General features: G+C 48.0%; 1 protein-coding gene across 1 annotated transcript; it reads right to left on the reverse strand.

Annotated features, from left to right (window-relative positions):
- Positions 1-259: 259 nt before the first annotated feature.
- On the reverse strand, positions 260-22,140 carry RNF115 (ring finger protein 115). The gene is made up of 9 exons (XM_087705360.1): positions 21,972-22,140; positions 16,782-16,840; positions 14,204-14,261; positions 8,637-8,833; positions 7,421-7,495; positions 5,718-5,799; positions 3,400-3,493; positions 2,134-2,249; positions 260-1,155 (listed from the first exon to the last, which is right to left on the reverse strand). Exons 1-9 carry the CDS (start codon positions 22,065-22,067, stop codon positions 1,024-1,026), a joined length of 909 nt encoding a protein of 302 aa, XP_087561486.1. The 5' UTR covers positions 22,068-22,140; the 3' UTR covers positions 260-1,023.
- Positions 22,141-23,464: the final 1,324 nt, after the last annotated feature.

Consider the following 23,464-nt stretch of genomic DNA (forward strand, 5'->3'; position numbering starts at 1 on the left):
ATATTTTTTCTCTTTTTTTCAACCTGACCCTGGCTAAGTCGCCTGACCGCCTCACTTTCCTGCCCTTGGAAGGCGAGACACTGATCCGGCTTTTTTTAACGAGGGGTTTTCCCCCCCTACCTCCCCCCTGGGCTGGTAGAGTAGGAAGTAAGTAAGTTTGGACCCGATCCGAGAGGTTTAAAAGCCCAGGAGATAACGACGTCGGTGCATGAAAGTTGGAAGAGAAGGGGAGGACAAAAAGAAACAAAAAGAGACAAGCCATTCTTCTTGATATTTTAAGTAATGGTATTTGCGTTTTCGATATTGAGGAATACGTGGCAAAATCATTTCTGGTGTGAAAGACAAATGGAGTCCGTTTGACCACAAGGGGCAAACCGGACCAGTGGATATTTCAGTCCAAGGAAAGGAATCCAGTCACAGGGACACTTTCCTCGCGTGGAGAAGCCTGGCCTGTGTGCTTCCACAGAAACCTGGAGTGAGGGAAGGGGTGGGTGGAAGGGTGGGGGGCTCCCCTTCCCTTCTCCCCCTTCTGAAGCCAAGACACCATTGGCCAAACGTAGAGGGAGCCCCACCCAGCCCCTTCCAGCCACGCCACGTTTTAAAGCACGCCAGGCCTTCAGGCTCTTTCCCGAGGTTTGTGTTCCCTTTCCATGTCCAGGAAAGGACGTTATGTGGACGGCCAGCCAGCCAGCCAGCAATCAGTACAGATATCAGAGGGGGGGAAAGTCCATAAGCTTTAATAGACACCACTCCCACCCTGCAACCACTAAACGTGGCCTCTTCAGACCTGAAAAGTTCAAGAGGTGTTTCCTCGGTGACCGTTTTTTTCAGAAGGGGGGGGGAGGCGCAAGCTTCGATGGGGAGGGGGGTGTTGAAGGGCCACTCGGGCCCCGCTTTCCCTCTTCTCGCTTGGTGTGGCTGAGTTATCGTACAATTTACATCCGTAGCCAAGAAGGCGACAGGCTCCGTTGCTTGCCCTTCTTTCTCTTTCTCTTTCTCTCCCAGCGGCCCTTGGGGAAGCCTTCAGAAAGTCCATCGGTCATGCAGGTGGCTTGGGCTGCTAAAGGAGTTGCTCGTGGAGGCCTCTGTGGTTGGGGCCCGCTGAGCGGAATCCTCCCCGTTCAGGCTCTTCCGGCAGACGGGACACGTGTCGTGCTGACGAAGGAGAAAGGAGGGGAAAAAAGCACGCGTGTGAGTGACTGGAGGGAGGAACGCTGTCTTTTTGTGGCTTCTAGTGGTTCGGATACAGAGCCGCGGTGGCGCAGTGGTTAGAGGGCGGTACTGCAGGCTGCTTCTGCTGCCTGCAATTTGGCAAGTTTGAACCTCACCAGGCTCATGGTTGACTCAGCCTTCCGTCCTTCCAAGGTCAGTAAAATGAGGACCCAGATTGTTGGGGGCAAGAGGACGACTCTGTCAAACGCTTAGAGAGGGCTGAAAAGCACTGTAAAGCGGTATGTAAGTTTAAGGGCTATTTCCCCCTTCCCTTTCCTATCATTAGTACTGCAAGCTAACTCTGCCCACTGCCAATAGTTCAATGCTGAACAGCTCAAGGTTGACTCAGCCTTCCGTCCTTCTGAGGTGGGTAAAATGAAGACCCAGATTGTTGGGGGCAAGAGGCTGACTCTGTAAACCACTTAGAGAGGGCTGAAAAGCATTGTGAAGCGTTATATAAATGTAAGAGCTATTGCTTGTGAAAGAAAGAAAAAGGAAGGAAAGAGAGAAGGAAGCAACGAAAGGAAAGGAGGGAGGGAGGGAGGGAGGGAAGGAAGGAAGGAAGGAAGGAAGGAAGGAAGGAAGGAAGGAAGGAAGGAAGACAGGCATGGTGACCCAGTGGTTAGAATGCTGTATTTGCAGATTAACTCTGTTGACTGCCAGCAGTTCGATCCTGGCCAGCTCCAGGTTGACTCAGCCTTCCGTCCTTCTGAGGTGGGTCAAATGAGGACCCAGATTGTTGGGGGCAATGGGCTGACTCTGGAAACCGCTTAGAGAGGGCTGGAAAGCACTGTGAAGCGGGATAGAAGTCTAAGTGCTAGTGCTACTTGCTGTGGTGGCACCTCAGATTTCCTGTCCCAGAGCCAGGATTAATGCCCACACACACCCCTCCCGATCCCATCTGCCCGAGCAGAGACTCACCAGTTCCAGCCATGGCACAATGCAGCTGCTGTGGAAATAGTGATTGCACGGAAGTTGCCGGACCTGCTCCGCCACGGTGTAGTCTTCTTTGCACACAGGGCACTCCAAACCTGTATCTGCGGGAGGGTGGAACGTTAGTGCCAGTGGCCAGCGGGAGGGAGTTTCTCCCAGGCTCAGGAAGCCAAAAGCGAGGGATGGTGGGAAGCGGGGAAACGATGTGGCTTTGGGGTTGCCACTCCCGGGAAAAGCAAGAGAAAGAAAAGCATCCCAAGAGAAAAAAGATACGGAAAGAAAAAGAATGAAGAGGGTTCAGGGTTCGATGAGAGGAAAGATCTTGGACTTGAGGGATAAAGTTTAGCAATCAGCAATTTGGGGGGGTTGGGGTTGGGTGGAGCTGCTTATCCTCAAAGGGGTCCTGAGCGCCCACTTCCTTTGAAACACAGCCTTGGAGTTGCCCTTAAGACCAGGGGTGTCAAACTCAAGGCCTAGGGGCTGGATCCGGCCTGCAGGTTGCTCCCGAGCTCCGTTTTCGCTGGCAGAGGGCTGCAGGAGACAGTCGCGGCCAAAAATGGATCCCGGGAACTTGTTTTCGCTGGCAGAGTGCTCGGGCCACCACAGGCGCCCCCTAGTGACGTTGAACTGGCCACACTCATCCTGGCCACACTCACCCCGGGGATAAACACAATCCTGATGAAGCCCTCAAGGAAATTGAGTTTGATCCCCCTGCTGAAGGCATCCCCCCAGAAAATAGAAAAGAGCCAAGGTGGCGCAGTGGTTAGGGTGCAGTACTGCAGGCCACTTCAGCTGACTGTTATCTGCAGTTTGGCTGTTCTAATCTCACCGGCTCAGGGTTGACTCAGCCTTCCATCCTTCCGAGGTGGGTAAAATGAGGACCCGGATTGTTGTTGGGGGAAATATGCTGACTCTGTAAACCGCTTAGAAAGGGCTGAAAGCCCTATGAAGCGGGATATAAGTCTAACTCCTATTGCTAAAATGACTGGTGTGTGTATTGCATGCAATAGAAAGAAAAGAAAGAGAGAGAGAGAGAGAGAGAGAGAGAGAGGGAAGGGGAAAGGAAAGGAAAGGAAAAGGGGAAAGGAAAGGGAAGGGAAGGAAAGGAAAAGGGGGAAGGGAAGGGAAAGAGGAAAGGAAAGGGGAAAGGAAAGGGGAGGGAAAGAAAAGGGAAGGAAAGGAAAAAGGGAAAGAAAAGGAAAGCCTTGTCAAACTGGCTTTGGAGAAGCCCCCCCAAAAGTGTCGAAAACTTACCCACTTGTTCCTGAGTGACGGTCACTGTTGGGAGGGAGGAGATTTTCTCCTTCTCAGCTGGGGGAGGCCCTGTATTTTCCAAGTGTCCCATAAGCTGCAAGAGAGGAGGTGGTGGTTACGCAAGAGAAGAGGCCTTAAGGTTGTGGGTGCTGGGGAGAGCTGGCGGAGGGCTCCCTCCTGGCAAGCTGCAGGGGAATCAGGCACTTGCCCAAAGCTTTTAAAAATGCACCTTCCTTCAGAAGGCAGGAGGTCTATGGAGAGTCTCAAGTCAACCCAGGTCATAGTTGTCCCAAAGGTGCTTTTTGTTTTCAAGAGGCAACTGGGCTTTCTGGTTTTTCTTGGAAGACGTTTCGCTTCTCATCCAAGAAGCTTCTTCAGCTCTGACTGGATGGTGGGGAATAGAAGGTTTGATCCTCCTTGCAGACAGCTGGTCATTTGCATCCTTTGAGAGGGTCGTTGAGGCCACTTGGAGGTTTAATTGTGTCCTCAGATAAATGGGTCCTTTCACACCCATTTGCACCACTTGGTGACCCTGAGGACACTGATAAACCTCCAATTGGCCTCAATGACCCTCTAAAAGAATGCAAATGACCAACTGCCTGCAAGGAGGATCAATCCTTCCCTTCCCCACCATCCGGTCAGGGCTGAAGAAGCTTCTTGGATGAGAAGCAAAACGCTTTTAAAGAAGACATAAATAAATCTCCAAGTGGCCTCAACGACCCTCTAAAAGGATGCAAATGACCAGCTGTCTGCAAGGAATATAAATCCTTCCATTCCTCACCATCCAGTCAGAGCTGAAGAAGCTCCTTGGATGAGAAGCAAAACATCTTCAAAAGAAAAAAACCAGAAAGTCCAGTTGCCTCTTGAAAACAAAAAGCATCTTTGGTCCAGAAGCTTCCAGATCTTTGGGTCTCAACAATCAAGTAGGACTCTATTGTAGCATATTGCTCAAAATCCTAAGAGGGCCTACACAGTTCTTCCAGGACGTTAACCAAAGACTCTAGTTCTGGTTGAGCCAACGTCCCCTCAACATTGCTCCCAGCAGATCAAAATTGTACAGGTAGTCCTCGACTTACCACAGTCCACTTAGTGAACGTTCGAAGTTACGACAGGGCCGAAATAGTGACTTGTGACCATTTCTCACACTGCAGCATCGCCAAGGCCATGTTTAACATTCAGACGCTTGACAACTGGCTCACATTTGTGATGGCTCCAGTGTCCTGGGGGGGGGGGGGCACCCTGATCCCCTTATGTGACCTGACAAAGGGGAAACCAGATTCACTTAACAATGGTGTAACTAATTTAAGAACCGCAGCGATTCACTTAGCAAACGTGGGAAGCGACATTGTAAAACAGGGCAAAACCCACTTAACCGATTTCTCACTTACTGATAATTGATTTCTCAATTATGGGCTCAATTGAAGTCGTAGGTTGAGGACTACCTGTATTGCAGGGGAATTTGACTGGTAGCCATCCTTTTAAGATCTGATCTTAAAAAGCCTGCAGCGACAACAGATTGCCTTAAAGAGCAACGTTAAAGCAGAATGGTTTCAGTTAGTTAAACAACCAGTGGTTTGATTGTTACATAACTCTAAGCCCAAATAAATGAGTCTGTATATCCTACCAAATTAGAAACAAACATAAGGCTCTGTGTTGGAGGCAGAGAGGGGGCCAGGGCCGTCTGACAGTTATCAGCTGCCTTTGGAGTCAGAAGAACAGCTGGAGCCTGTTCCCAGTGTGCGCATGCACAGAGTGGCCAGACGAAGGGAACAGCTAAAGAACAGGGGTCGACTTGGGAGGAAGGCCACAGGTGGATGATGAATGGCCCCTCCCAGAGGAAATAAAAGAGGAACGAAAGGGGAGTGGAGTTTGCAGGGGACAATTAGTTCACTTAATTGGTTCGTGACTCTCTGAGATTCCTTGCCAAGTTCTGCAGAGATCGGCCTGGCAGCTCTCCAAAGCAGATAAGGTCTGTGACTGTAAATCCTCCCTTGAAAAACTTTGCTGGATGTGAATGAGCAGAATTCACAGTCAATTAATAAAAGGGGGTTTTGCCGGGAAAACCAGGAGTTGGCTTCAGGCTCTTGGGAAGCCTCGGTCAGAACAGTGAGTCTCCTTTCAACGCTGAGCTCCAAATGACGCAGGTTCATTCCCTTTTGCTGCAATGGCCAGCAAGAGAGACGGGACCAGGTGAGGCGATGGTGGACAAGCAAAGGGAGACTGCCACAAGGGAAGAGAAGGCCCAGCATTGCCCCACAGGTGTCCCTGCCGGAGGAGAAGGGCAGCCTCGCCCGGGGCCCGCTGGCCGGTGCCTTTACCTGGGTCAAGACAGCATCGAGGCCGCTCTGGTCCCACGCGTAGTCCCCAAAGCTAGAATGCAGCCTGCCCTGCATGCCTCCCCTGGAGGGAGGGAAAGAAAAGGGAGCTCAACGGGGGGGCCTGGGGGAAAAGAGCTGCTTCCCTCCCCCTACCTTACAAGTCCCACATGGTGGACAAGGACTTCCAGCCCTCTTGGCTGCCCCCCCCCCAACTTTTCTGCAACTCCTAGTAAGAAAAAGACACTACCGTGTTTCCCTGAAAATAAGACAGGGTCTTATTTTCTTTTGATCCCCGAAATAAGCCCTTGGCCTTCTTTTCAGGGAGGACTTATTTTATTTGGGGCGCAGGTGGCGGCGAGCGTGGTCACCTCGTGGCTGCTGCTGTGTTGCCATATTTTCGGATAGGGCTTATTTTAGCGCATGCAGTCAAAAGCCCGATTGGGCTTATTATCCGGGGAGGTCTTATTTTGGGGGAAACAGGATAGGAGAAGTAGTTCCGGGTCCCAGGGGGAAGGGGTTCAGCTGCAATGGTCAGCACAATCCTCCAAGGATAACTAGGATGCGGGAGCTGTGAAATAGGGGAGGTTGTCCAGTTCAAAGCCAGGCCCGGAGCAGGACCAAAGACCCGGAGATGGAGAGGAAGGGAATTGCCTGGCTGAGATTCAAGCCATATTCCCTCAACAAGCTTCCAGCCCACCGTTCCGGGTCTACAGCTACGCGGCCAACTCTCTGCAGCCAACTCATCACAGGACAACTCGCTGTGGGACAAGAGTCACACTAATATCGAGGAAATAGTGAGCAGAACCATGAAAGGATGCCGAAGGAGGGACAAAAAGGAAATCATCACTTAACGACCCCATAATCCCTTGCGGGGTGGAGTGTGGGTCAACTGAATGGAGCTAGCAGAGTGTTTTACTGGCCGGATGCCCATTCTGTCACCAATGCGGAGTTTTGTTCAGTAGTTATATTCTCATTGTGGCCAGAGAGAGAAATACAGTATATGCCTCTACCTAGGATTGAACTCACAGCCTCCTGATTGTGAGGCGAGAGCTCCACCTCTAGGCCACCGCAACACTCCAGGGAAAAGGCACCAATCATCATTATCATCATCACTTAACAATCCCATAATCCCTGGCAGGGTGGAGTCTGGGCAACTGAATGGAGCTAGCAGAATATTTTAATGGCCAGATGCCCTTCCTGTTGCCGACGCGGAGTTCTGTTCGGTAGATATATTCTCATTGTGCCCAGAAAGAGAAATATCTGCCTCTACCTAGGATCAAACTCACAGCCTCCTGAGGTGACAGCTCCACCTTTAGGCCACCGCACCATTCCACGGACAAAATGAAATGTGAAGGACGAAAATTAAAATGTTTTTTAAAAATTATTTTAAATAATTGAATTGTTGAATTGTCTCGCAGCGAGTTATCCTGTGGGGTGAGTTGGCCATGGCGAGTTGTCCTCCCATTCCGCAAAGACAAGCCGAGAGCAGGATCAAAAACCCGGAGACGAAGAGGAGGGAAATTGCCTGCCTGAGCTTCAAACCATCTTCCCTCTTGAAGCTCCCAGCCCTCCCTTCCCGGGGTCAGACCTGAGAAGCGGCTTGAAAACGTCCCATGACAACCCCAACTTCACATGTTCCCCACACCCTTGAATCCAAGCACTTGAGGGCAAGACAATTGTCGTCAAGAGTGGACGCCACTCACCAGGAGAAAGACGGAGGAGGCGATCCAGGAACGGCTGAATTTGCAAAGAAGCCGGCGAAGATCTGCTGGATTATTCTGCTCCGGAGTATGTGTGATGGTTTGTCAGGTGGGAACAACAGATAAAAAAGTCACAGGTAAGAGAGGAGCAGCTGTACTCACGGAAGTTGCCACCTGGCCGAGAGGAAGCCCAATCTGTTAACACCACAAGATGGTTTTCTGGCAGCCAAACAAGTTCACCTTATGCCACGCAGGAAGCGTCACACACACACACACACACACACACACACACACACACACACACACACACACAAACACACACTTTGACAAAGACCAAAGTGACAAATATTGGATACACAATGCTGAGCTGGCTGTCAGAGGCCACGTAGGATCGCAATGAAAACTACAGGTTGTCCTCGACTTACAACAGTTCAAAGTCAAAACAGCACAGAAAAAGTGACTTAGCTCTTCTATCTTCTATATAAACAGCTGTTCATGTATGTGTCTGTGTGTGTGTGTGTGTGTGTGTGTGTGCATGTTCCAGCATAACTCTGGAACGCCTGGAGCAATTTCAACCAAACTTAGTACACAGATGACTGACTCTCTGGAGACAAATATGTGGAGATAAGACACCCCTAACTCCCCTCGGTGTGTGTTCAGTTAAGATACAGCCTGTTGTGCCTTAAAACGGCTTCTACTGTACTGCCTTAAAATGGCTTCTACTGTACAGCACAGTGGAGGTGCCATGGTAACTCACAGTACTCCACAAGGGGGCTCCCTGTGGTAAGGGGAAAAATCCAACATTAGAAATGACGTTTGGTCCGGATATTTCCCCCCTATAAATAAATACCGGGGCAACTCCGAGTTATCGGCTAGTTCATTCTAACACAGACCTTCTGGGAAGCAAAGTCAGTGGGGAAGCCAGATTCACTTAACAACCTTGTTACTAATTCAACAATGGCAAAGATTCACTAAGCAAACGCGGCAAGAAAAGTCGTCAAACGGGTGCAAAATTCCCTTCACAATTGTTTCACTTAACAACAGAAACGTTGGGCTCAATAGACGGCCGTTGAGGACACCCTCTACTGGTTTTGAGGCTATCCTTGTTTTTACCTTCGCTCAGGGAAATAATGCCCCCCGCCCCCTTCTCTGACCAGCTGGACAACCGTCTCTCTCTCTCTTCCGCACGGAGAGCTGGACTCGCCCCTTCGGTTCTTACCCTTCAATGGCCGGCGACCGATCGGGCCGTGTGCTGAGGCGGGGCCGATACCGCCGGGCCATAGGCAGTCGCGGGGGTCGGCTTGGTCCCCAAAGATCTGCATGGGCTTGGTGGCCCCTCTCGTTGTCCCGGCCATTGTGGTCCAGAGAGTTGCTTAGGAATGGGAAGACCATGGAACGATCCAGCTGGTCCCAGAACTGAGGGAGAGAGATGGAAAGTTTAGGGAAAGAGTCAGAACCAGCTTAGAGGCACAACGAAAACTCCACCTGAGGGGAAAAGCAGGATTTTCTTTACCAGAAAGCAAATTTTTATACCGGTAATAATCCTTAACAGTTCGCTTAGTGACCGTCCAAAGTTACAATGGAACTGAAAAAAGTGACTTATGACCATTTCTCACAGCAGCATCCTCATATGATCAAAATTCAGACTCTTGACAACGGACTCGTATTTATGACCATGGCTGTCTTCCGGGGGGGGAGGGGTGTCACGTGATGCCCTTTTGCGACCTTCTGACGAACCAAGTCAATGGGGGAGCCAGATTCAATTAACAACCGAGTGACTAACTTATCAACTGCAGGGATTCACTTAAGAAATGTGGCCAGGAAAGTCGCAAAACGGAGCTGAACTCACTTAACGAATTTCTCACTTAACAATATAAGTGTGTTGTCGTGGTCGTAAGGACTATCTGTACTTGTCCTGTTGGTCCCTTAACTTGGCAATGAGCTCTTTGTGTAGTCGTGCTAGTCTGCTCTGGAGTCTCTCGTTTTTCTTTTTCTGTGGTATTGTTTTTGTTTGGGCTTTTATAAGCTTGTTTTTCAGACTATCCCAAGCATCCTGCATTGTTTTCCCCTCTACATTTTCCACCCATGGAATCCTTCCTAGTCAATCTCTTAGCGCAGTGTTTCTCAACCTTGGCAACTTGAAGATATCCGGACTTCAACTCGCAGAATTCCCCAGCCAGCATTCGCTGGCTGGGGAATTCTGGGAGTTGAAGTCCGGACATCTTCAAGTTGCCAAGGTTGAGAAACACTTTGAAGTTGGCTTGCTTAAAGTCTAAAACACTAGTTACCTTTTACTGCATTAGGGTGAATTCTAGAGGTTGGATAGCCACTTGTCTGGAACGGTAGAGGGTCTTCTGCTTGAGCAGGGGTTGGACTGGAAGACCTCTGAGGTCCCTTCCAGCTCTATTCTGATTGACTGACCCTGACTCTAAAGCCAGAGGGCCAGAAGAGTTCCATAAGCAGAAGGAAGATACAGTTCTGGAGCCCTTCCAAAGCCCAACCATGTGAATGGACTGCCATCTGTCAGAAATGGTGTAGGGTGTCCTGCTCGAGCGGCGGGGTTGGACTAGATGACCTACAAGGTCCCTTCCAACTCTGTTAATCTGAATCTATCTAAGATGATCAAAGGCCTTGCGGCTCAAACAGATGATGAACAGTTGCAGGAACTGGGCCTGGCTAGTCGAGGGAAGAGAAGGACCAGGGGAGACATGAGAGCATCTTCCAATATTTGAGGGGCTGCCACAGAGAGGAGGAAGGGGGTCAAGCTATTCTCCAAAGCACCCAAAGGCCAGAGAAGGAAGAACAGATGGAAACTGACCAAGGAGAGATTCAACCTAGAAATAAGGAAAACTTTTCTGACAATGAGAACAATCAACCCATGGGGCAGAAGTTGTGGGAGCTTCATCCCTGGAAGCTTCCAAGAAGAGAGTGGACTGCCATCTGTCAGAAATGGTGTAGGGTCTCCTGCTTGGGCTGGGGGGTTGGACTAGATGACCTACAAGGTTCCTTCCAACTTTGATCATCTGTATCCGTATCAGCCTCGCCTAAGATAGGCCAGGGAGTTTCCCCCTTTTGTGACCAAGACGACATTAAGCAACGCGACTGAACCAGTTGAGTTGAAAGGAAAGATGAGCTCAGGCAAAGCAATAGCAATAGCAATAGCAGTAGACTTATATACCGCTTCATAGGCCTTTCAGGCCTCTCTAAGCGGTTTACAGAGAGTCAGCATATTGCCCCCAACAATCTGGGTCCTCATTTTACCCACCTCGGAAGGATGGAAGGCTGAGTCAACCCTGAGCCGGTGAGATTTGAACCACTGACCTGCTGATCTAGCAGTAGCCTGCAGTGCTGCATTTAACCACTGCGCCACCTTGGCTCTTAGGAGCCACCTCAAAGCAGTGGCTTGAGGTCAAGGGTGACGTGGCTTGACACGCTGAGTCCAAGGGCTAAATTCAGAATCAACGGATGGAGGTGGGGGGGAAATAGCTTTATTTTTAAAAGGACTGCCTACAGATCCAAACATCTGCATTGCTCTGAGCCAGAACTCCCAAAGGGATCAAGACATAATTATTTCAGTATGCTTATTCAGAATTTCTAGATAGAGCAGAAATTTCAAGCCCAGGCGTGGTCGTAAGTCAAGGACTGCCTGCAATCCAACTCAGGTGGTCACCAAAGCCACGGACATGTTTGCTGGGGCCCGTGGTTGATTTGAAGGCCGAAGGGAGGAGGAGGAGGAGGCGCCTTCATCCTTTGACCCACTGGGGTTCCCCCTAAAAAACCCCGTAAGGTGACATTCGGCCACTCGCACGACGAGGTGGCGCAGTGGTTAAATGCAGCACTGCAGGCTACTTCAGCTGACTGCAGTTCTCCAGTTCGGCGGTTCAAATCTCACCGGCTCAAGGTTGACTCAGCCTTCCATCCTTCCGAGGTGGGCAAAATGAGGACCCGGATTGTTGTTGGGGGGCAATATGCTGACTCTGTAAACCGCTTAGAGAGGGCTGAAAGCCCTATGAAGCGGTATATAAGTCTAACTGCTAACTAACTAACTTAACGACCTAGCTGGCCATGGCACCAGCCATCTCAACAAGTGTGAACGCTCAGCGGGCCTTCCGGATCCGTCCGAGAGGATAGAAGAGATATTTAAATGACAAGATTCCAAATTGAATTTCACAATTGAAGGATCTGCGTGGCCACACAGGCAATGCCAAGGCACAGCAGGAGAAAAAGCCAGGACTAATGATAAGGTTCAAACCAAAGCGGCTGGGGGAGCTCAGGCCGCTAATTATAATGTAACTATCATCTAGGTGGGCATGGGCATAATTTGGTATTTGTTTCTTCTGCCGTGGTTATGTAGCATATATTGGAGGTGGTTAACCCTTTGCGAGCTGGAGGCAACAAAATTTCATTTTAATGTACGCCAATTGTTGTACAACGTGACAATAAAGTGATTATTCTATTCTGTATTTTACTTTCTATTCTATATTTTACTTTCTATTCTATATTTTACTCCCCTATTCTATTCTACTCTATATTCTATACTTTCTATTCTATCCTATATTATTCTATTCTACTTTTTACATTCTATTCTGTTCTATTCAATTCTATATTTTACTCTATTCTCTTCTGTTCTACTCTATATTCTATCCTATATTATTCTATTCTACTTTTTACATTCTATTCTATTCTACTCTATTCTATATTTTACATTCTATTCTAATTCTATTCTAATTCTATTCTAATTCTATTCTAATTCTATTCTAATTCTATCCTATCCAATTCTGTAGTCTATACTATTCTGTTCCATTCTATTTTTTCTATTCTATTCTATTCTTTTCTTATTCTATCCTATCCAATTCTGTATTCTATTCTATTCCATTCTATTCTATTCTTATTCTGTTCTGTTTTATATTTTACTCTCTATTTTATTCTATATTTTGCATTCTATTGTATATTCTATTCTTATTCTAATCTATCCTACCCAATTCTGTATTCTACATTATTCTGTTCCATTTCATTCTATTCTTTTCTTATTCTATTCTATCCTATTCTGTTTTCCATTCTATTCTGTTCCTTTCTATTCTATTCTTATTCTGTTCTATATTTTACTCTCTATTTTATTTTATATTTTACATTCTATTCTATATTCTATTCGCCAGCAGCATCTTCACAACCCTCTAAACCCTTGTGAAGGGACTCAGCTTACTGAGCTAACCCCATTGCCTGGGCCCTCACAACACCGGAAGCATCACACATGAAGCCACCGCGCAGCCACCTGGGCACCCCACGGGGGTCTGCAAACTCAGCCTCCAAAGAGAGGGGCAGCCTAGCCCGGAGACCCTCAGCCTCCATCCCTGCAGGATGACTGCCTCACGCTGCAGCAGAGGCCAGGATGGGATGATTATCTCCTGGGGAAGCATGTGTCGCACCTGGGCTTGTTCGGTCGTCCGTGCCAGGCTTGGCCACAGAGCAGGTGGGAGGGCCAGCAATGCCTCGGCTGAGAGGTAGTGGGAGGCAGACTGGCAGCTGAAATGGCTCTGAATAGCTTCCCTTTTCCAAGCGTCTGCCCACTCAAAAGCTTGTCTCACGCAACAGGAACTTGCGGGTGACCAAGTCACCCATCTAAATATAAAAAGCCCCTTGGATCTGCTGCTATACTTGGTCTGACTTGCAATGCATTCGCAAAAGCCGAGAGTCAGCCCTTCTTTCCTTTAAGATGCTCTTCGTATGCTCAGCTCTTGCTAAAAATTGCCTATATTTTTTTCCTAGCTGGATACTTGTGCTCCGCTATGAAACTAGGTGATAAATCGACACAGCTTACAGAAAATTAATGAGTAGTTACAATCAATTGGCCTCTCCTATCCCCCTTCTTTTCCTCAGGTGGCCCCATTGATCCCCTCCTATCCCCTTCTCTCCCTTAGGCTTGCCCCACAGAGGCCTCTCCCATCTTATCCCCTTCTCTCCCTCAGTCTAACTCCTGAGCATCAGAGCGTTTTTCAGGTGGGGAAGGGGAGTAGAATGTCTAAACTCCCAACCCGCAGGCCGGATGAGTCCCACGCTGGCCATGCCCAAGTGGCAGTTGGAACAGAGTTCTTTTCAGATGGGGAGGGGGAGTAGAATGTCTAACTCCTTCGCATCAGAGCATGTTAATAACAATATAAGAAATACTAAGGACCTGAGGGTCATTTTGAAAAATCCTTTCTTAGCGAGCACCTAGAAGCCAAGAGGACACATACAGGCCAAATTTCCAGTTTGTAGGCTTTATGGTTCTGGAGATTTCGTGATGATGGTGAGTGGTATTTTGCTTTTATATATATAGATATCAAATTTGGAGTGGTGCGGCGGCCAAAACTGGATGCAGTATTCCAAGTGTGGCCTTATCAAGGCTTTATAAAGTGGTATCAACACTTCACATGATCTTGATTCTATCCCTGTTTATGCAGCTTAGAACTGTGTTGGCTTTTTTGGCAGCTGCTGCACACGGCTGGCTCATATCTTGAGCATTATCTGTATTTTTTGACTAATTAATAAGGAAAATGATCCAAAGCTTTATCTAGTTTTAAGCATCACATTGAGAGTTACACTTCCTCAGTTGTCCAATGGCTTCTTTTTCGCACCCCTGTCTTTTTCAAACTAGGGTTTCCCCCAGAAATCTACGTCACTTCAAAAGAGCCACACATCAAACCAGATCAATGTCGTTCAAGGGTGGGACTGGACAGGGAAGGACCCCTCCCCAACACAGCTGTAGAAAGCTGAAGAGAAAAAAAAAAAAAGAACAGGTAAACTCACCTCTGCAAATGGGGTAGAAGGACTTTCATCGTTGCCACTGCTGTTGCCTTCTAAAAAACTAGAGAGAGAGGGGGGGGGAAAAAAACAGGTTGCAGGAGGACGCCAGGACTTTAAAAAGAACAGGGATTCTCAACTTTGGGGACTTTTAAAATGTGTGGGCTTTCACTCCCAGAAATTCCCACTTCCCTGGTCACCAACTTACCAGGGAATGAACTCGTAGGGGTCTAGAATACCTCGCCATGGGACAAGAGTTGGACTAATGTTCTGACCCCCCCTTCTCCGTCCAAGAACGAAAGCAAAAAGCCACGTAACTCAAAAGGTTTCTTTTAATCAGTCCAAGCTCTTGTTGGCTGCAAGCCCAAATAAACAAAGATAATAGCTCTGGCAAAAGTCCTATAACTCACAAAACACTGCAAGCCACTTATCCAAGTTAGCTTCTCTCGATGTGTGAACTCGAACAAGAACAAACACTAGAACAGGAACGGGTTGACTTCTGCAACCAGGGCGTGGCACCAGCAGTCTCTTTATACTCAGGGGAGGATCCCAATGAGCAACAGCTGCTCGCAATCATCTCCTGTAAGTACTCAGTTGTTCCTTCCGTCGAGTAACCCTTCAACAGGGTGCATCCTGCAACAACTCCCAAGTGTTTCCCTGAACACTCCCTCTGATCCAATGCTCTGCCACCACCTGGTGGCCAACGGCTCCTGCCGGGCCACAACAAACTAATATTGTAGAAATGGTGGAATGGAATCATGAAAGGAAGGATTCCCAAGGAGGGACAGAATGAAAGGTGAATGACACAAATTAAAATAACGTTTTGGAAAAGGATTAAAAATTGGCTAGAGCCACTAACAGGAGTCAAAATAGATGGAAACCAGAAGTTTTTCTACTAGGAATAATAGCAATAGCAGTTAGACTTATATACCGCTTCATAGGGCTTTCAGCCCTCTCTAAGCGGTTTACAGAGTCAGCATATCGCCCCCACAGTCTGGGTCCTCATTTTACCCACCTCGGAAGGATGGAAGGCTGAGTCAACCCTGAGCCGGTGAGATTTGAACAGCCGAACTGCAGTCAGCTGAAGTAGCCTGCAGTGCTGCACTCTAACCACTGCGCCACCTCGGCTCTCTTTTAATGATTGCGAAATATAAAAAAGAAATCCAGTATTTGATTTTACACATAATTATGGTGGCGAGGATTGCCTTCGCTCAGAAATGGAAAAATAAATTAATACCAAGCAAAGATGAAATAATAAGAAAGGTTATAGATTGTGCCAAAATGTACAAATTAACAAAAGAAATTCAGGGAAAAGTAGAGAGAGAATATTACCAGATATGGGATAATAGCAATAGCAGATTTTTATATACCGCTTCATAGGGCTTTCAGCCCTCTCTAAGCGGTTTACAGAGTCAGCATATCGCCCCCAACAACAATCCGGGTCCTCATTTTACCCACCTCGGAAGGATGGGAGGCTGAGTCAACCCTGAGCCGGTGAGATTTGAACCGCTGAACTGCTGATCTAGCAGTCAGCTGAAGTGGCCTGTAGTACTGCACTCTACCCACTGCGCCACCTCGGCTCTTACTATAAATGGTATAGGTGGATGGAGGAAAGAATCAAGAATGAATGAAGTTAATTTGTAATTGCTATTAGAATGAACAGGAAGTTCCTGTTCGTACTGTATTGTGTAAGTGTAGTGTACGTCTAAGTTGTGTGTGTGTGTGTGTATTTTGAATGTTTGTAAAATAATAATAATAAAAAAGCTAAAAATAATAATAATAAAATAACATTTTAAATATTTAAATAATTAAATTGAATTGTCCCTGCAGCGAGTTCTCCCATTCCGACCTGATAGGACCACGATGGCAAAACTATGGCACGCATGTCACAGGTTGCACACAGAGCCCCCTTTGTGGGTACGCCAGCTGTTGCCCACCTCCACCCTGCATGCCCGCGCACCTCCTGTCACCCATTTAGTCTTCGGGCCTCTGCCACGTATGTGAGGGGAGTGGGGCCTTTCCCCGATCTGCGCAGGTTCCCGCCCGAGCAAAGTCTACGGGGATATCAGATTCACTGAACAACCGCGTGACTAACTAAACAACTGCAGTGGCGCAGTGGTTAAATGCAGCACTGCAGGCTACTTCAGCTGACTGCAGTTCTGCAGTTCGGCTGTTCAAATCTCACCGGCTCAGGGTTGACTCAGCCTTCCATCCTTCCGAGGTGGGTAAAATGAGGACCCGGATTGTTGTTGGGGGCAATATGCTGACTCTGTAAACCGCTTAGAGAGGGCTGAAAGCCCTATGAAGCGGTATATAAGTCTAACTGCTATTGCTATTGCTACTTAACCACCGTGGCACACAAAGTCATAAAATGAAATGACATTCACTGGGCAAGTGTTTCACTCAGCAACGAAAAGTTTGGGCTGAAATGTGGCCATAAGCTGAGGAGGACCAGTAGCCTGGATTTCAACTGCCAGAATCGCACATTGTTTTAAACTGGCTGAGGTTGACAAAACGCCCTTCAGAAGAAGAGAGGAGGACATCTATACAAGGGCATCTTGTTGTTGCTTGTCAGGAAAATTACCTGGAATCATCTGTTACTTCTTCAATAAATCCAGATTCACACCGAGGACATGTGTATTCCTGCCGAGAAAGAAAGAAAGAAAGAAAGAAAGAAAGAAAGAAAGAGAGAGAGAGAAAGGAGAGAGAGAGAGAGAGAGAGAAAGGGAGAGAGAGAGAGAGAGAGAGAGAGAGAGAGAGAGAAAGAAAGAAAGAAAGAAAGAAAGAAAGAAAGAAAGAAAGAAAATGGGGCCATGAGATTTTAGCCCATAATAACCACACATCACCCATCCCACTTAAGTTTTAATCAGCAAAGGAAGACTATTGGTTCATTGCTTTTTCCAAGAGTATCTTTCATGGAGAACAAAGCAGGTTACAGATTTTAGAGCAGTGTTTCTCAACCTTGGCGAGTTGAAGTCCCCAGGACTTAAAGTCGCCAAGGTTGAGAAACACTGTTTTAGAGCAAGGTAGAATCCATCGGCTCAGCCGGGTGCCGCACATTGGCGGTTGTGGTGCAGATTTGGAGCGACAGGGAGCTGCAGCAGAGGGATGAAAGAACCCACATGCAGCTCCAGAGCCACAGGTTGCTGACCCAGTGAACTAGGTCATCAGATTAAACTGGCATAGACCTTATCTGCTTGGGCCCTGGGAATGACCTGTTCTCTACCATCTCGGAATGTGGGACATGGGATAATCCTATGTACTACGGACAGGCAAGTTCCAATGAACTCTTTTAAAACATCCTGCCTAACGGGGAGAATTCTAAGCAGACATTTCCGTGGTAGCAAATCAATGGCACGTGAGCCCAAAGTGACACACGAAGTCATGTTGCTCGGCACACGTGGCCTTGCCTGTTTGTCTTCCAGGTTTCTGGGGCGCATGTGCTTGCGAGGATCAGCTATCCATGAGTGCAGCAGTGCCAAAAACCGGTGTGCGCAGTTGCGCCGGCCAGCTGATTGTTGGTAACGCATGTGCGCTAGAACCGGGAAGTTTGGCTTTTCCACAGCGTGGACCCCGACGATCGTGCAATGTTTTCGCGCAGCCTTTTTGGCCCTCGGTGCCGAAAATAGAATTCTTTATTGGCCAAGTGGTGATTGGAAACACAAAGGAATTTGTCTCAGTGTACATAAGGAGAATAAAATACATTCATCCAGAATAAAAAGACACAATACTTAAGTGACAGTCAAGGTTACTATTAAGCAATCAAATCGTACTAGGAAAGAAACAAAAACAATATAAATTGAAAGATATAAACAACATGGTTATAGTCATAAGTGGGAAGAGAGAGATACTAGGAAGGAAGAGAATAATAATAGTAATACAGCCTTAGTAGATAATATGACAGTGTTGTGGGGATTAGTTGTTAAGCAGAGTGATGGCATTTGGGGAAAAACTGTCCTTGTGTCTAGTTGTTCTGGTGTGCAGTGCCCTATAGCGTCGAAAATGTTCGCCATCAATGGACTAGGCCATTGTTTCTCAACCTTGGCAATTTTAAGCTGGCTGGGGAATCCTGAGAGTTGAAGTCCACACATCTTAAAGGTTTCCAAGGTTGAGAAACACTGGATTAGACAAGAATTGAATGGGACGCTCTGAAATTAGAGTCTTGCATTGAGAATGGGGCTTCCATGATTTTAATTCCGTGCTATTTCAGACAAAATAGCTGTCCAGTCTCTTCTTAAAAACCTCCACTGATGACGCACCCACAACTTCTGGTGGCAAGCTGTTCCACTGGCTAATTGTCCTCACTGTTAGGGAGTTTCTCCTTCATTCCAGGTTGCTTCCCTCCTTGATTAGTTTCCATCCGTTGCTTCTTGACTTGCCTCCTGGTGCTTTGGAAAAGAGGCTGACCCCCTCTTCTTTGGGGCAGCCCCTCAAATACTGGAATACTGCTATCATGTCTACCCTGGTGCTTCTTTTGGATCTCAATGGAAGGTGATATAATAAAGAAAATTGAATGGCGGATTAAAGGTGGTTGATAGGCATTCAACAAGCTAAAGGTAATTTTCAAGAACCACCTCTCGTTAAGCCTTTGGCTATGGTTTCCCCAGTTGCAATGGATGGCTGTGAAGGTTGGAGCATAAGGAAGGCTGAGCACCGAAGAATGGAGGCCTTTGAACTCTGGTGCTGGAGAAGACTCCTGCATTGAGTCCCTTGGACTGCAAGGCCATCCAACCGGTCAGTCCTAGAGATCATCAACCCTGGCTGCTCTTTAGAAGGCCAGATCCTGAAGAGGGAACTCAAAGACTTTGGCCACCTGATGAGAAGGAAGAAGGACTCCCTGGAGAAGAGCCTCATGCTGGGAACGATGGAGGGCAAAAGAAGAAGAAGGGGACGGCAGAGAAGGGGGCTGGATGGAGTCACCGAAGCAGCAGACGTGAACTTCAATGGACTCCAGAGGATGGCAGAGGACAGGAAGGCCTGGAGGAATGCGGTCCAGGAGGTCACGATGGGTCAGACACAACTTTGCAACTAACAAACATGCCCGAAAAGGTTTCAATCAGTGTGTGCCACCTGCTCTAACATATGCTGGTGAAATGTGGACATTAACCTCAGAACCGACACAAAAACTGGTTAAGTGGCACAATGAGTCATCGAAAAACAAGATAAGATAGAAAGACCTACACATGGATTACAAAACAAATGAAAGTATACGATGCCATCAAGAGAGTTAAAGAATTGAAATGGAAACAGAGTGGTCCCATACCAGGAAGAACTGATGGCAGGGGGACCAAGGCAGTCGTGGAATGGATCCCCCTGGATTAATAAGCATCCATGAAAAAGATCTAAAGCAAGACGGATTGAAGACATCAGCAAGTATGGTGGTCCCAATTGGCAAAGAAAGCTCAGGACTTTATTGGTTGGAAATATGTGGAAGAAGCCTTCATCCTGCCATGGATAGACCATGGTTAGAATGATGATGATGAAGATCCCATACTCAATTCCTGCAACTGTACTTCAAGAATGGTTTTTCAAGAGATAGGACAGCCATTGGTCCAGGGTGCTATAGAGTAGGGGTCTCCAACCTTGGCAACTTTAAAGACGTGTGGACTTCAACTCCCAGAATTCCTCAGCCAGCAAAACTGGGAGTTGAAGTCCACAAGCTTTGTTGGCTGAGGAATTCTGGGAGTTGAAGTCCACAAAGTTTTGCTGGCTGAGGAATTCTGGGAGATGAAGTTTGCAAGCTTTGCTGGCTGAGGAATTCTGGGAATTGAAGTCCACAAACTTTGCTGGCTGAGGAATTCTGGGAATTGAAGTCTACAAGCTTTGTTGGCTGAGGAATTCTGGGAGTTGAAGTCCACAAGCTTTGTTGGCTGAGGAATTCTGGGAGTTGAAGTCCACAAGCTTTGCTGGCTGAGGAATTCTGGGAGTTGAAGTCCACAAGCTTTGCTGGCTGAGGAATTCTGGGAGTTGAAGTCCACAAGCTTTGCTGGCTGAAGAATTCTGGGAGTTGAAGTCCGCAAGCTTTGCTGGCTGAGGAATTCTGGGAGTTGAAGTCCGCAAGCTTTGCTGGCTGAGGAATTCTGGGAGTTGAAGTCCACAAGTTTTGCTGGCTGAGGAATTCTGGGAGTTGAAGTCCACAAGCTTTGCTGGCTGAGGAATTCTGGGAGTTGAAGTCTGCAAGCTTGCTGGCTGAGGAATTCTGGGAGTTGAAGTCTGCAAGCTTTGCTGGCTGAGGAATTCTGGGAGTTGAAGTCCACAAGCTTTGCTGGCTGATGAATTCTGGGACTTGAAGTCTTAAAGTTACCAAAGTTGGAGACCCCTGCTTCAACAGCGGGTTGGGCTAGAAGACCTCTAAGGTCCCTTCCAACTCTGCTATAGGTAGTCCTCGGCTTACTACAGTTCGCTTAGTGATCGTTCAAAGCCACAATGCAGCCCTGAAAAAAATGTGACTCAGGAGCGTTTTCCACAACTTTTGCCGCATCCCCACATCGTCCCGCGATCGAAACTCAGATGCTTGGCAATGGGCTCCTATTTATTATGACGGTTGCAGCGTCCTGGGGGGGTCACGCGATCCCCTTTGCAACTGAGCCAAGTCAATGGGGAAGCGAGATTCACTTAGTGACCGGGTTTTACTTACTTACCTACTAAGTATTATTACCTACTAAGACTGTATTTCTATTCTTCTTCTCTTCCTTCCTAGTATCTGTCTCTTCCCACTTAGGACTATAACCATGTGACTTGTATCTTTACAATTTCTATTGTTTTATTTGTTTCCTGGTATGATTTGATAGCTTATTAGTAACCTATGACTCTCACTAAGTGTTGTAACTTTTTACTCTTGATGAATGTATTTTATTCTCTTTATGTACACTGAGAGCTTCTGCACCAAAGACAAATTCCTTGTGTGTCCAATCACACTTGGCCAATAAAGAATTCAATTCTATTCAATTCTTCTTTTCTCTTATTCTATTCCATTCCATTCTGTTCTATTCCTTATTCTATTCTGAATCCTATTCTATTCCTTATTCTAGTCTCTATTCTATTCCTTATTCTATTCCAGTGTTTCTCAACCTTGGCGACTTTAAGTCCTGTGGACTTTGACTTCCAGAATTCCCCAGCCAGCGAAGCTGGCTGGGGAATTCTGGGAGTCGAAGTCCACAGGACTTAAAGTCGCCAAGGTTGAGAAACACTGTTCTATTCTAATTCTTATTCTAATTAATTCTTATTCTAGTCTATTACCAACTGACCAACTGCGGCGATTCGCTTTCACAAAACAAGGCAAGGAAAGCCGGGGCCTAACTCAACTTAAGACATATCTCACTCAGCAACAGACGTTTTGGTCGTAAACCGAGGACTTACCTGCCTGGAGCCTCCTGCTTCAGTAGGCGGGGTCGGACTAGGTGACCTCCAGGGTCCCTTCCCACCCTGTTATTCTTGCTCCGTTACCAAAAAAAAGCCCCTTCGCCTTTTCCAAGCTGCTGCTGCTGCCGCCTTCGGATTCTTTGGACCCTCCAGCATCCCCCCCCCCAAATTTGGGGGGCGCCAGGTTGGGGAAAGAGGCTTGTGCCCTCCACCCACCCATTAATCCCCCTCCGGCCTGGGGCGCAGCCGAGCGGGATTAAGGGGGGGGAATTCGCTGGGGGGGGGTGCCCCGTCGCCCCTCCCCTCGTTTACAAGAGGGATCCAGCCCTCCCCTCCCCCCACCAACCCGTGTCACCCCTCCCGCACCAGGTCTTTCCCGCAACGGGCGGGGGGGGAGAATCCCGGGGCTCACCGGCAGCTTGGGGCTGACCTCGCCCTTGCAGCTGTGGCAAAAGAAGCGGTGCTGGGCGACGGCGGCCGTCGCGGCAGCCGAAGAGGCCTCCGCCATCCTCCGCCCCGCCGAAGCCTTCGCCGGGCTTGGAAAAGCCAAACAGCGCCGCTTGGGCCGACAGACAGCCACCGAACCACGCAGGTCTAGAGCGGCCAGCGGCGAAGCCGGGTGAGCCGCTCTAGCCGCGCCGCTTCCGGGCCCGCCTCCCCTGTCGAGCCGAGCCCCGCGATAGGCCAGTGTGTAAAGAGGCGCTTCCGGCGGGGACTCCGTCGCCATGGGGACCGAGGGAAAGGCTTGAGGCCTAGGCGGAGAAACCGTCAAGAAGCGAAAAAAAGAAGTGTGGGGGGATTTTTTTTTCTTTTCCCCCGCCTGCACGTCGAAGGCCTCCGGCCGAGGAAAAAACAGAGAAGATGTCTCTAGGGAGTCCTCGCCTTACGGTAGTTCGTTTAGTGACCGTTCAACAGCACTGAAAGAAAGGGACTTAAGGATTGTTTTTTTCGCACTTGCGCCCCGTGGTCACGTCGTGATCAAGATTCAGCCGCTTGGCAAGTGATCCGTAGTTATGACGGCCGCAGGGGCCTAGAGTCACGTGATCCCCCCTTTTTTGCCCAGTAAAATTAATGGGGAAAGCCAGATTCGCTTAACAACCATGTGAGTAACTTAACGACGGAAGGGAGGGATTCCCTTAACAAATGTGGCAAAAAATGGTTGTAAAAAAGGGCAAAATTCACTTAATGTCTCACTTAGCAACAGAAATGTCAGGATCCGTTGTGGCCGTAAGTCGAGGACTAGCTTAAAGGGGAGGCTCTGTAGGGCTGGAAGAGGGGTGGGGGAAGGCAGGCGTCCTACTCCAGTGGGTGTGGGTCGGATGTGGGGAGGGGGCCTGAGTGGCATTTGTGATAGGAAAGAAGGCAGGAGAAAACATCCTCTCCATTCTTCTTCTTCTTCGGTTATTTAACGCTTCTCTTTCCCAAAGCATTCAATTCGCAACATTTTTGCACACCTGTCTAACACTTTTGCACACTTTTGTACAGGTAGTCCTCGACTTACAGCAATTCATTTAGTCACCATTCCAAGTTACAACGGCACTGACGAAAGGGACCGTTTTTAGGACTGTTGCTGCACACCCATGATCCCACAATCAAAATTCAGATGCTTGGCAACTGATTCATATTTATGTCCTGGAGTCACGTGGTCCCCTTTGGCCACCTTTCCGACAAGCAGAGTCCCAAGGGGAAGCCCGATTCACTTAACAACCGTATTTAACTAAATTAACAACTGCAATGATTCATTTAACAACCGGGACGAGAAAAGTTTGTAAAATGAGGCAAAACTCACGTAACAAATATCTCACTCAGCAGTATGAATTTTGGGCTCAATTGTGGTTGTAACTTGAGGACTCCCTGTCGTGTACAGAGCTTTTATGGGTCTGTACTGAAACAGTAACTTCCTCT

Source organism: Thamnophis sirtalis, unplaced genomic scaffold (assembly GCF_051295495.1).
Source record: "Thamnophis sirtalis isolate CommonGarterSnake01/CBP01778 unplaced genomic scaffold, rThaSir2_p1.2 scaffold_2, whole genome shotgun sequence".
Classification (NCBI taxonomy): domain Eukaryota; kingdom Metazoa; phylum Chordata; class Lepidosauria; order Squamata; family Natricidae; genus Thamnophis; species Thamnophis sirtalis.